Genomic DNA, 14,858 nt, shown 5'->3' with positions numbered 1-14,858 from the left:
CAGTACACAGAGTCCAGGGGTAGAGCGCTGATGAACCAAAGACTAGCATGGAGGTTTACAAAGTAAGAAAAAACTCAAAAATTTATTCCAAGATGGTAACAAAAGCCATTGCTCATTCATTTATTTCCAAAAGATTCATGATGATACTTGGAGAAAAAAAATGCTTGTGGAATTGTTTTATGAGATGAGATTTCCTCATTTATAAATGTGATAATTTTTGAGATGAGATATTCTCATGGGTTAAGTGCAAAAGGTTCTGAGAAAATATATCCTAGTTCATTTTGATGTTTCTCGGTTTTTAGAATGAGATGCTTTATTTTCAAGACTTGCAGTTTTTGAGATGAAAGAAATGTTTTTCATTTTTAAGTATCACAGTTTTTGAGATGAGATGTTTTCATTTTTAAGTGTCACCTTTTTTGAGATGAGATGTTTTCATTTTTAAGTGTCACCTTTTTTGAGATGAGTTGTTTTCATTTTTAAGTGTCTCCTTTTTTGAGATGAGATGTTTTCGTTTTTAAGTGTCACTTTTTTGAGATATTTTCATTTTTAAGTGTCACATTTTTTGAGATGAAATATTTTCATTTTTAAGTGTCACCTTTTTTGAGATGAGATATTTTCATTTTTAAGTGTCTCAGAAGAAGGAAGACATCAGAAGAAAGCCTACAAAAAGATGTTTGGGAAAATCAAATCAATGGATCACTACATCAATGCTAGGCAGCAGGCAAGTTCTACATTCCTGTGAGATCTTATCTAGCACTAAAACCTGCTTTTATTTATGATCACACATTGTATTTATGTTTGAATATAATAGTGTATTTTAATACATGTAGATCATTTGATTTCATATCTTACAAAATGTTTTCCGTTTTAAAATTAATGTAAAATAGCTTGGGTTCATGTACTGAAGTACAGTGTGAATGGATTCCTAGGAATTATTGGGTAAAAACTTGTGTTCCTAATACTGTATATGCTGGATTTTTACACTTCTACCATTGAATATGAGAAGGGGGATACAGGGTTACTCATGTAAATCTATCAGTCTTCAGCGTACTTTTTGTGCAATGACATGGACATGTAGGTTAGAGATACTTAAGTTCTTGCTTGAACAGTACCTTTTTTATAAGAAAAAGAAAAACTAGAAAAATGACTTAGAGACAATAGATCATGGAAGTATGCAGACTTTGGGAAAAAAAATGAACAAGACATTTTCACCTCTCTGTGAAAAAAATTTATAATTCATTGTAATTTTTGATTCCAAAGTGAAAGTCAAGGACTCGTTAGTGGTTCATGGTACTTCATAGGTTTATTTTAATGATGATCACTGTGATGAACATGCATTGCAAATATAAGCCTAAGTTGTAGAATACAGAATTTATTGCTCAAATATAAATGTATAAGAAAACTGAGAAGAAAGTCAATGTCTCTCTTCAACTAAAGGAAGACAAAGGATTTATGTTCCAGAACTTTTATCAATCAGTATGTTAGAAGTACATGTATATATAAAGCCTATAAATTCCTGTTTGTGATATTCAATAACAAAAACAACATTACCTCGGCTGTAACACAGTGAAAGGTCATTACCTTAATTAATTAATTAATTAATTTCAATAGGAAGAGAGAAAAGCTTTTGGAAGAACTTACAGTGATGAGGAAGATTCTGATGATGAGTTTGACATGGCTAAAACTCCAGAGACCAGAACACGCTCTGAACCAGCGGCAGCAAAATCAAAAGCTGGATTCTTTAGCAAATCACACAAACTGGTACGTTCAAATATTGACGATACTTGCGTGGTTTAACTTATCAAATCTTATTTTGAAAAGAAAGTGCAACATAACCTCCTCTGTAACTATGAAATGTTGAAAGATATGACAATAAGGATGCAAAAGGTAACATATCATATATAATATAAACATTTTATTACATTTTCAAAAGTGAAATACTGTGATTTATTTATTGAATAAAAGTGATGTTCTCTCACAGTGTGAAAGGATACCAAAACGATATTCTCTCACAGTGTGAAAGGATATCAAAGTAAGTAAAATATAATTTATGGCCTGTCATAAGATAGAGATAGTAACTAAGCATCTTGATAGAGCTAAAACTGCAAATTTCATCCCAAATATGTTGCTAAAATCCATGCTATGTAATGTTTTCAATCACACAACTGCTAAGCTATGACATCTCAACCGCTCAACTATGACGTCAAGCCTATGACACTGTGTTAAGAAAAGACAGAGGCAAAGGGAAAATCAAAGAAAATGTAATAAATAGAAAATTCAATGTTTTGTAGATGAATATGGAATTTATTTCACTCGTTAGACAGGATTTTTTGATATTTTCACTCGTGCTACGCACTCGTGAAAATATGAAAAAAATCCTGTTCCACTCGTGAAATAAATTCCATATTCATCTACAAAACATTGAATATCCTCTGTATACAAGACTTAGTGTACATGTAAGGAATTCACATATACAGCAAAGTGATTTTCATTCAGTGTAGTTTAAATTGTATTAAAATTCATCAGATACGGATATAATGAATGTTTATAGTGAAAATTTCATTATTTTGCTTTACTGTGCTGTGCATTGCATCCAGAGAGTTGATAGTTTTTTTCTGTTGTTGGTTGCAGAAGAAGAGGTCCGAGGCTTGCTCTGATATTGGAGCTAATATGATGTTTAAAATGAAAAAGGGGAGCAGGTATTTGGATGCAGATAGTGATGAAGACGATTAGGAGACATGTTTAATGTAGGGAAATGTAAATGTATGTCGATCTGAGCTGGATTGTATACCACCCATCACCAACAATTCTAATGATTAGGACACACGTTTAATGTAGGGAAATGTAAATGTATGTCATTTTGAGCTAGATTGTATACGATCCAGTTACCCAGAATTCCACTGAGTTTTATTATTAGTACATGTGTTTATGTCTGTTATATTTATTATTTAATGTCTCTGTGATATATTTACAGTTATTTTGTATAAAACTGTAATACTTCTGTTTTAGGTACCTTTGTTAGTAAAGCAGTACGCATGAAAAAAATACTGTTTGAACTTGTTTAACTACATGTATGTAGAAATTGCATTGGAATAATGCACATTCTTCAAAATGCATTTGACATGTATAATATAATAGTTGTACTTTCTATTCTGTTTTACTATGGTTGAAAATAAATTTGATATTCATTTACTTTTCTATTTAAACCATTTTGCTGCAGCATGGAACAGTAATTCTTGAAAATGTAAATATATAAGTTTGAAAAATTTTTTAAGCAATGATTTTTTCTTGTAACTGATTTGTGAAAATGTTCAACATTTATGAAGCAAATGGGATAAAAAATTTTATTAAAACTTTTGCTCCTGAAAAAAGGCTGATGTGATAATTTGAAAGAATTCTAATCTTCCAGTGTTGATTATGTACATGTTCTGTTACAGGTATTATATTTATCTCAAAAGCTAAACATTGCAAAAATGCTGAGTGCTTATGATAAAAAATTTTCCCAAAGAACTGTACAAAGAGCCTGTACAAAGCCTATTTTTGTTTGAAGGAAATAACAGTTTAATGAATGTAAAATGTTCAAAACCACGCAACTTTCTCAAATGTATGGATGTCTGTTTTTGTTTTTTTTTTCTTGAGAGATAGTTGAAGATCAGTTTAAAAATTATAAACTACATTGATGGGTAACATTATTGTGAAAAAAAAGATATTGTGATGCATTCTGATGATGTGCATTTTGTGTCAAAAGTGAAATGGAAGCCATTTCACTGGTCATATTTATATCCAGTGATCTTACATGTAATTTAATCTACTGTGACTAAAATAACAGGGCTAGAATATTTGTAAAGGTAACAACAGATCTGATACATGTAATATTGATTAAGACATCAGTGATTGAAATTAAGAAAACATAGAGATTTACAACCTTAGAGACAATTTTTTTTTTGACAGAATCATATTTACAGCATTTTATACAGAAGACACTTGTCATGTATCAAACTTCCCTTGATAGTGAAATTTGAAAGAAAATTAATGTTATGGCCCCTTACAGTGGGAAACTGATTTTGGATTTTGAAATAGGGTGAATTAAAAAAAATCATCTCTTTATAATCACTGTATATACATGTTTTGTAAGGAGATGTATAAAGATACTACAAGACAACAAACAGGGATTACAGTGCTCGCCTAATTCATAATGAAATGGGGATGATAACACTGTCGACAGAAGATGCATTCGATACACAAATATGCAAATATGAAAATATGCATCTTCTGTCGACAAATGTTTACTTGAAAAAGACCACGAAGAGCCCATTTTAATATGAAAACATTCAAAATTATTAATTAAAAAACCCATATAGTTTGAGAGTCATGATTTAAACAATTTTGAATGAATACTACATGGGCGTACCGTCTTAAGCATTTAAAATCTAGTCTTGAACATTATTTTCCATGCAAAAACCTGGAGCCACTCACCCAACCGATTTAAACAAATGTGAATCTACATGTACATTACCTGAGAATGCTTGTATATTAGTCCTCTTAATAGTTCTTGAAAAGATAATTTTGATTTTCTAAGTAAAAAAAAACCTGGGACCAACATGTATATATCAGGCACGTAGCATCATTTTTTGTTGCTGTTTGTTCAAATAAGGATAATGTAGTTGTAATGAATAAAATTTGTTACTGTAAAAAGTGGGAACGTAACCCCCCCCCCCCCCTACACACAGACGAAATAAGTTTTTCGAGTTTGGACAATTTTCCTTTTCTTTCAGGTAAGTTGAAATTTTTTCTCTGGCTGCCCCCCCCCCCCCTCTTCAAAAACGATGCTATGTCCCCGTGTATATAGGTATGTATACATATGTAGTTTGAACCTTTAGCCGTTGAAGAAGCCTCCACTTAAGTTTCTGTCTTTTTTTTGCGTTAGTATTTCCCATTTTCACGATTTTTCCTCTAATGAGGGCCTTTTTCTTTTTAACGCTAACCTCCGAAAAATATGAATATTTTATGCCATGCTAGTTGAAGTTAACCCAGTGGTTTTGAGCAATTGAAAATATAGGAAAGTTCAATTGTAAATGACAGCAGGCGAAAGAAAAACATGAATAAAATAACACGTGAGCAGAGAAGCCCTTTGAATGCCCAGGTGAGCTAAAACATGATCTAGCATATGTATGTAGCAAAAGGAATTCGAACATAATATTGTAAGAACTTGGTACCTTCCTGCTATTCTCTTTAGAGAAGTGGACAGGCTCTTGCCTACAAAGGCGAAAGCCTGTCCTCTTCTCTAAAAAGAATACCTTGCGGGCCAGGTTGGTTGCAGTGAACTCCGAATTAGACAATTGACCATGACCTTATGCGAAATCGAAACATTCTTATTGGCTGTATGACCGATCAGTTTGTGAATGTCAACAATTTGGCTTTCAACAATAACTTTCAACCCTTAAATTTAAAATCCAGTGCTCTGCCGAGCTGAATGGTTAAAACCCACAAGATAGTGCTCATAGGAGCTTGGCCTCACTATGTACTTTTAAATCTGTTACACTTTTAAAAACTCTTTCCTGAGATTTGATACCCCTAAGAAATCTTACGCACGAGGTACCACATCTCATGTTAGTTTCTGTACTTCAGCAACAATCTGACCGATTAACCAGGGTTGTCCACAATGTGTCTTGAACCTACAAACCTCAGATATAAAATCCAATGTCCTTCCAACTGAGCTTAATGGTGACCCACAAGATAGTTCTAGTAGAATTTTTTCAATATGTAATTTAATTCTGTTACATTTCCCCCCTTTTTCTTGAGATTACTTACCTCTAAGAAAGCTTTGCACACGAGATTCTACAAACGTCACATTTCATGTAGCTTTCTGTACTTGTGCAGCAATATGACCGACTAGCTAGGGGGCGTCTAAATGTGGATTTAACCTAAACCTTATCTAAAAATCTGAGTTAAAGGTTTATCCTACTAACTAGTGCTAGTAGGAATGTGGCCTCACTATATACAAGAAATAATGTATTTATCTCTGTTACAGTTTGTTCTTTACTTTATAGATATGAAAAACAAAACATGATTTCTTGGAACTTTTATATCATGAATCATTTATTAACAAATAAATGAGTGGAGTCCACTTATTTGCTGTAGCGAACTAGTTAATCTGATAGACATTGGTGTAGTGCTTCGGGTTACATATGTGTCCTGCATGCATGGCAACCAGAGCATCGTGTGTTATGGAGACCATAGTTGGATTGGAGTCGATGATATCAATGACATTTTTCTGAGGAAAATAAAAATGTAAAACATTTAAACAAGATGAATTCCTTCAAGCGTATTAAGTTATGAGTCTCATGCAAGATTTTAAAGACAAAAATATATAATTTTTCCCTTTCTTTTATGTCGATGATCGGTTCCGGCGAATCTTTATTATGTGTTACACACGTACATAATGTACGAAACATTTTTTTTTTTATCTGTGTCATATAAATGTTTAATTTCATTTTCGAGTTAAAAGTGGGAGGTATTTTACATTTTGTAAAAAAAAAATCTTATTACAGGTTTTAAACAACCAAAAAGGTCTAGGTTTTCCAAATAAGTCGTTTACAGTTTTATGTTCTAAAAAATGAATATTTTTACGTGGAATATTATTTGTTTTTTTAAACTGTTCATGAAAAAAGATGTTTGTGAAACATTGAGTCATTCCAGTGAAGCCAATTTCGAATTTCAAATACTCTGGTAAAAATGTAAAAGGGTTATTTAGTCGAGGACTTTCTCCGTTTTGTGTCGTTTGCAAAGCAGAGAGACAATCCTGAAACAATTTGTTGACTCTTTTGTCTATCTGTAAATCCATTAAAGCCCAAGTTACCAATCACGTAACTCAGTTCTCCAATAGTGTCTTCACTTTTTTCTCACCAAAGGAAAAAGCATCGCGCTTTTGGATAAAAACTAAGTCGATCATTAACATGATATCATTTTTTTTTATTTTATTATATTTTTACCTCAATTGTATGAAGTCCATGTGAAGAATGAACGTCCATCTGTTCCTGTGGACTTGTTTTATACAGATAACACGTATGTCCAGATCTTACTGACAAAATATGCTACAATGATAATGAACAAAAAAGATACATCATATATTTGTATATTTCACTACCTATTATACATGTATCAGGAAAAGGAATTCACTCCAAATATATGATAAACTTGTCTCGCAACCTAGTCTCTCTACTTCATTAAGTATAATTTTCTTTTCTGCTTGAACTTTCAGTAAGGCGTGACATTCTCAGCGATACGTAATAAGCGTTTCTCAAATGGTGACCTACATTCTCATTGGTTATAAAATGAATAACATTAATTAGCAACCTTAGATTGTTGTTAACAAACGATGAGATGACATAAACCACACCTCTTTATTGTAAGAAACGATGTGATTGGATCCTTGCGTCACTCGTTGACGCCACTTTTATCCAATGTGCATTTCACCCGTGAATGAAAGCTGTGTAAATTTCAGTATTGATGAGCTTATCTGGCAACCAATGAAAATCTAGGTCACTATTTGAGAGACGCTAATTATGTATAGCCGAGAATGTCACGCCTTACTGAAAATTCAAGCAAAAAAGAGAAATGTACTAAATCACGTCTTGTCAAAGTAAGCAACTTACATTATACTTGAAATAGCAGTAAATGTGCTTGCAAGATATGAAAATAAAAAGTGGTTTGCTTCAAACCCTTGCAAGAATTACCTGCAGGTCATTAAACAAGATCATTTTGTTATTTGGGTTAGTAGTAAAGAAATTTATTTACCGTGTGATAGTCGTAGTAGAATGAGAAAGATTCTCCCACTGATGCCTCGTGAGTGGGGCGCGTTCCATGAGAGTGCGGACGGTGGGTATGGGTGGAATGCTGCGGTCGGTTTGTTGTTGTTGCAGCCATAGCCTTGAAAGAATATTTTTATCGAAATGATGCACAAGTGAATTGTGAAATTCTGGTGATAGTAAATCAGTTTATGAGATGAACTTCTAAAACTCATCTTTTAATTATTTTTCAAATTACACTATACTAAAAGTTTAAGGATTTTTTGATATCGTGAACCAAAGGGTCCTGTATAATTGATCACTAGGAGTACACAATATCATCCTTTCTTAATTTGTACCGCATAAAAATTTATTTTATTATGAGATTTTGAAAACTTTCACTTTTGCAAATAAGACAGAACTTTATTGAAAAGCATTGGCATGATTCAATGCGTCATTGTCACAAGTGAAGTACGAGTTCATTTCGAACACCTGTCAATTGCATTTAATTTCGTAGACTGTACACATGTAAATGTAAGTAGACTAAGTAATATATTATCCAACAAACAATTTCTAAACTTGAAATAATTGAAAGTATTTTTGAAATGTATTTCAATGCTGTACATATTTATGATGATCTTTGTTGATAGCATGATGATATCGTTACATATTTGTGGGCTCCAAATATTCTTGAAGAATTCCCCTAATCTCATAATAATTTTTTTGTAAGGTTTTTGTACACGCTCATTATTCAATACGCTTGCTTATTGCATCATGTATAAAATGACCTTTAATTTTGTGTACACCGTATTAACATAATATAACTTTGTCTGGAATACTATTTCCAAGCAGAAATTTTTCAATCAAGGATTGTAATTGAATAGTTAATGAAGGTTACTGCATGATCAGAGAATCCAAGGAATTTTAAAAAAAAGGGGAACTTCAAATCTGTTTAAGAAACACAAATTAGATTACTTTAAGAATTAATTCAGAAGAAAGAAATATTTTTATGAACATGACATTTTGAAAGAAACACTATTTTTGGCGGATTTAATTCGATTAGAAATAAAATGTAACAAATTTTCCAAATTCATTATATCTTGAATTTTCCCGACCAATATTAATCAATTGCAAAGTACCCATCCGATATATAACGTTTTGAAATGGTTATTAGATATTTTGTATACTTGGTCTATTCTACAAAGTATGAAATGTAAAAAATCCTTAGAGTGTTTATTTTACAGAACAATCTTATTTGAAAAAAATGTAATAATTAAAATTAGATTATTGGTGAAAATTACATTCACAATCATAACAAAAAAGAGAATTCAAAATCATTATTTGAATGACTTCATCAATGATCAACAATTTATTTGAAATAGAAGAGGATAACACACAATCAATGTCAAATTTAATGATACCTTACGTACAGTACGTCTTAATTAGCTTCATTAAAATTTTCAATATATTCGTTGGAAAAATGTTAAAAATTCTACTCTGGGATGATAGTATTTTGTTATAGTTGTTGTTCCTAGGCACTGATGCTTCTTTTCAATCTCTATAATAATTTGTTTGATCAAATAATAACAACAGGACATCAAGTTTCCTTTTGACTTTGTAATTCATAATGAATGAAGCTATTGACATTATTATCATTGATGCAATCTATAAAAGGAAATGGTTTACTATTTAGTTTTTGTGAATTACAATTCTTTATAGAAATTTCTAATAATCTCCATTTCTTTCTTAAACATATGAACTTAAAACTAAATATGCCTGATTTAGAAATGATCCCCTACTAAAAATGCATTTTTTCTTCAAATTATTTTTCGATTTACTCACCATATAAACGCAGCAAACAAATAGTAACATTATCTGCATCTTTGTTTCTTCTGCAGTTCTCCGTAGAAATGTGAATCGTGATAGTACAAATACTTGTTCTATATAGAAATTAATCCCCTACTAAAAATGCATTTTATTCTTCAAATTATTTTTTCGATTTACTCACCATATAAACGCAGCAAACAAATAGTAACATTCTCTGCATTTTTGTTTCTTCTGCAGTTCTCTGTAGAAATGTGAATCGTGATAGTACAAATACTTGTTCTATATATATATGCTTAGACTTATCATAAATTTCTTATCCTGACAGTCAATAAGTACTCACCGAGAAAGTGCTCAAGAAACACTATGTTCTCCGTAAACTTTCACATATCAATTTGTCCTTTCAATCCAGAAAGTGCCCTAAAGGAATCTATATCCTCAGAAAGGGCAAAAAATCAAAACATTACAATGACATGAAATTCAGAAATGAGATAAGATTGCTTGAAACTTTAATTTCACAAATATGAACGAACTTGTATCAATGAAAGATGACTTGATGCCTCTATTTTCCTTGCACTGTTCTGTAGAAAACTACCTAATTTGATTAATTTTAGTGTTGTGCTTCTCATTGCAGAGGACGTCTCTATATGAGTGAAAAATTCTCGAACGAAGGTTAAACACCATACAATCAATAAATCAATCAATCAATCAGTCTCATTGCAAACTTCTCCTAGTCTTATATACATGAAAACCAAAGCGTCATGTAGTGGAGAGCATATTGGAATTGGAGTGAGTGATATCAATGAAATTTTGTTTTAAAATTGAAATTAAAAAAAATGATAATGAAAACAAAATTATTGATTTAATCGCCAGTTATAGAGCCTATTTTTTACAAAACAATCTACAAGCTAGCAACAAAGATCATCCCAGATCAGGTATATCTATCAAAGATTATTTTATTATTTTAATTTGCTTGATATTTAGAAATAATTTGGTTAATGAGATCTAACTCCGAAACAGTTTTAGAAAATCATAAACTCGACTCGTAAAGACGTCTAAATGACGCTGATGCATTGATTTATATCAATAAATATATAATTATATATTTCGATCATTAAAATTTTTTATCTTTAAAATAAAAAAATGCGTTAACATGCAAATTTAATAAGACACTGTGTAGTTTACAGGTAGTACTCAATTCTTTAGAGGACCTTTCATTCACAATATGATTAGAACTAATTTTATATATCCTATCTAACTCGTTATTATTTAGTCGCTCAATTATGTCTTAAATAAAATATTTATCTCATAAAATTTGATAAAGTATTACCAGAGAAGTTGAACTCTGTTTACCAACAATTCAATTACAAAATCTTCAGATAAAAATGTTTCCTTCCACATACTTTGTCCACGGCAATGTAATGCATTAAATTACAATTACTTTGAAAATTTTTACCTTTACAATTATACCATTACCATTACTCTCATTCAGAATAGTAATTAATTAAATTACAATTACTTTGTAAAAACATTACACATTATATTTTATAAGAGAAAAACACAAATTTTATGACCACACAATTTATATCTATTCTTTTCACACTTTGTGCTTTCCCTCAGGTTTATAAGTCAGAGTGGTATTTGGATTTTGGATTCATCTATCATGTTCACGTAGTTTACCAATCTACAGTTGACAAAGAAAGTGGAACAGCTCGAACACTTTTAATGTTGTAGGTCTGTTCAGTCTCTGATGTTAGTTCCTCGGTTGGTATTTTTTAAATAAATGATAAACATATCATACTACATGTTTTATGTAAAGTGATATTTAATTAACAGATACTGCTGTAATTGTAAAATGAGTAGTTTTTAATAATTTGATGAATTAATCAGTACTTGTAATTAGCTGAGTAGGCAAAATAAATGAAGCTATAAATTGTAAATAGATGAAGGTTTGAATTTTGAGGTGACTCTTAAGCTACCAAAAATGAATGATGGACAATATATCAATATTTATATTTGACCTAAGTTTCCCTTCATGACTTGAAGTAGATCATATTGATCTTGTATCTTGCTTACCAAATCAATTTTACCAAAATGAACTTTGTGAAAAGAAAAAAAAAACCCAACAAGTTGAAAAAATATAGTTTGTATCTTAATTGGTAGACTCAGTATACATGTATTAATGTCATTTGTTTTGCGGCTTTCTTTGAAACCTGATTATTTCTTCAAAAAAAAAATAAAAATAAAAATAAATTCTGGCTCTCTTCAATTGATTTTATAACTATCTTGTGAAGAAGTTTTCTATTAACACAATTATTTAGTATGTCTATCAATCACCATTTAATAAACTTTTTTTTTAAAGTAAGATGTAGGATTTTAATTTTAAGACTTTAACATCATAAATAAGAAAAAAATCTCTAAGTGACCTTCATTTGTTTCAGATTCAATAATAAAGAGAGATTAAAAACCAAAATGTAATTGAAACGTAATTCAAAAGTAATGGTCATTACTGTCATTTTTTTTTGAAAGTAATACACTACATTACAATTACTTGTAATTGAAAGATGAATCCATTACATATTACATCCAAGTACTTTGAAAAAATGTAATGATTACAATGCATTACCATTACACATTACCATTACCCAAGGTCTGATCTGAAAATTCATAGACTTTAACCTAATTGAAATTGCATAGGGAAACAAAGGTGACCATGTCTTTTTATGTGAAAGGTGAAAATAGAGATCAGGGATCAATCTCATGAAACTAATAAAGAAAACAAATCGGAAACAGGGCAAAAGAATGGATCCCTGGAACCATCACAAGTGGGATCAAGTGCAATGGAGGAGAAAGCATCCCCTGTCATCAGTCAAAACCACCGTGAGCCCTATGTATTGATCATGTAGACCAAGTAAGCTTTTTATTTTTGAAAAAAAGTTTGAGGTTTTAAATTTGCCAAAACTTCTTTGGAAATTTTCAGAATTCACACTGGATCTACGCCACATCTTAAATATGTTGTATCACAATTCGTCTCAAGTTTCTCATTTTCAGCAGTTAATATTTTTGTGAGGAATAAGGATAGGGGTTTGTTGAACATTTAATGGACGTTGCAAAATATCTCTGTTTGTAAGATTTTGGAATCCAGTATAGGTACAGTATATCATACAGACTTCCATTATCTAGAATGATAAAAATAATAAAACTAGTACTGCATGAAATGTGATCTTAAAGAATTTCATCTTTTGAAAGGGAAATGTTGGAATAATTTGGATTACTAGAGGTGGAATTAAGACCGAGTTCTTCTAAAATCAGTTGTAAAACTGCCTCACAAAGGCAGTATTGTAATATATTATATATATTATATGAAATATGGAGATAACGAAAAGTATTCAAGCTCAAACTCCATAAAAACAATACAAATCGGGAGCAGAACCACAGACTTTCAAAAATATCAGAGGTGGGATAAGGTGCAATGGAGGAATGAGCCTGAATGATCGGGAAACAACGGAAAAATCCGTCGACAATTCAATGTGTAAATAATGGCCTGACAATTATCATGAAATTGTCAGTCAGCAAATGAATTAATGATAGATTGTATTTGCTAACAAGATCATTGTATCGACCATAGAACTTACAAAATGATGACTTTAAACCAAACTGTTGATACTCTTGTTTCATCAACTTGTTTGTCAATTATATGAGATGTTATAATATCAGCAGATTCAAAACATAATTTTCATGCAGTTTTCATATTTTCGCATACATGGAGTTTGCATGTTTCCCTTTTATTTTTGTAATGCGATTCTTTAATATATTTCTAAGACGTTTCATCCATTCTGACAACCTTTTCATTTTTAGCCCATTGTCCAGGATACTAGTAATCTTCGACGTAATGGAAGTGATTTTGAAGTACACTTACATCACAAGTAATTATATTCCAAGCTGGAATATACATGTAGCTAAAGGAAGAGGAAGAATAAGAAAACGTTTGAGGATTTTGGTTAAACTGGCCAATATCTAGGTAGCGTAAACTTTTTGTTTACGAGTGATTTAAATTACCTCCAGTTATCAATAATTATATTATAAAATTGAAGTTCCAAACAATTTTGTCTTCCTTTCAGTATCAATATCAAGCTTTGATTACGCCTTTGCTTGGGATATCTATCCCATTAGGACACTTTAATTATATTTATTGAAAAATTTGATTCAGAATAAGGACAAATCGACATGTGAAACTTTACAGAGAACATATTTAGGAAACCGCCAGCACTTTAAGGTGGAGCACTTAATGACTGCCAGGATAAGAGATTTGTAGTAAGTCTAAATGTACTCATATAAAACAAGGACCTGGTCAACCACGATTCACACATTTCTAGAGAATTTTAGAAGAAACAAATAAAAAAACACAAACTTTGATTCGGTTTACTTTCATATGGATAAAGAATAAATGCATGTCAGTTAGAATATCTGTAAAGTATTGAAGTCTTTTCACGATAACCGTAGTATTACTCTTTTGCAGGGGAAATACATAACTTTAGGCGATTTTTTTGACAGATAATTAAAGACGTACAACACACTGGGGGAGATAACTCTTGCGATTTCAATTAAACGTTTAACATAACGTAAAATTTGACGTTAAGGAGGTTTGATCCTGCCATCAAAAGTAATGAGAATTTTTTATCAAGTATATTTTTAGAATTTATACACATAGCTTAATTAAAAATCAAAACAAAAAATTGGGTCAATGCGCTCTTTTTGGGGGTACAAAGCATTTAGTTTTACCTTTTTGCACTGTAAATACGTCTTACACATCAATCAATTTTTAAAGTTTTTCCTCCAATATTTTTTATTCAAATAAGTTATGTGAACAAACACAGTCTTATTTCATCTTGAATAGACCCATTAGAATTTTTGACAACGAAAAAATTTTCAAATTACTCCGCATGTTCAATTATTTGACCTTTTTGCACTCAAAAAATTTCATTTTGGAAGCAAAAAAACTCATCAAAAAGTAATGACATTTTACTGAATTTAAGAAGAATGGTTAAAAGTATCTTATATATTCAGAAAAAAAAAGTTAAAAGTGGGGGTCAGTGATGTTAATTTCTAGATATTACTAAAATAGTGCCAATTTTGAGCTTAAATTAGGGCCATTTTTTTCTTGATTTTCACAATATATTTGCTATATTTATCAAATATGATGATAGAATTCATGACAGTTTATTAAATATATAATTTAGGACCAGT

At 30.9% G+C, this 14,858-nt stretch overlaps 1 protein-coding gene and 1 long non-coding RNA gene across 2 annotated transcripts in view; one reads left to right on the top strand and one right to left on the bottom strand.

The window, feature by feature from the left end:
- Nucleotides 1–3,191, top strand: part of LOC133185514 (circularly permutated Ras protein 1-like) — a 14,406-nt gene extending 11,215 nt beyond the window's left edge. Inside the window, exons 14-17 of the mRNA XM_061320792.1 lie at nt 1–62; nt 628–725; nt 1,616–1,761; nt 2,632–3,191. The exon at nt 1–62 is cut by the window's left edge and continues 65 nt beyond it. Of these exons, the coding sequence (XP_061176776.1) occupies nt 1–62; nt 628–725; nt 1,616–1,761; nt 2,632–2,733 (408 nt within the window). The 3' untranslated portion in view covers nt 2,734–3,191. The remainder of the gene's footprint in view (nt 63–627; nt 726–1,615; nt 1,762–2,631) is intronic.
- A 2,982-nt stretch (nt 3,192–6,173) lies between these two features.
- LOC133186098 (uncharacterized) lies at nt 6,174–7,899 on the bottom strand. The gene is made up of 3 exons (XR_009721002.1): nt 7,798–7,899; nt 6,993–7,094; nt 6,174–6,274 (listed from the first exon to the last, which is right to left on the bottom strand). It is a non-coding gene; the product is annotated as an uncharacterized LOC133186098 (long non-coding RNA).
- Nucleotides 7,900–14,858: the final 6,959 nt, after the last annotated feature.

The sequence above is a fragment of the Saccostrea echinata genome, unplaced genomic scaffold, assembly GCF_033153115.1.
Source record: "Saccostrea echinata isolate AGI-Se365-2 ecotype Australia unplaced genomic scaffold, CSIRO_AGI_Sech_v1 ptg000012l, whole genome shotgun sequence".
NCBI classification, from domain to species: Eukaryota; Metazoa; Mollusca; class Bivalvia; order Ostreida; family Ostreidae; genus Saccostrea; species Saccostrea echinata.
Note: the sequence above shows the minus strand (reverse complement) of the source record. Positions and strands in the feature narration are given on the sequence as shown.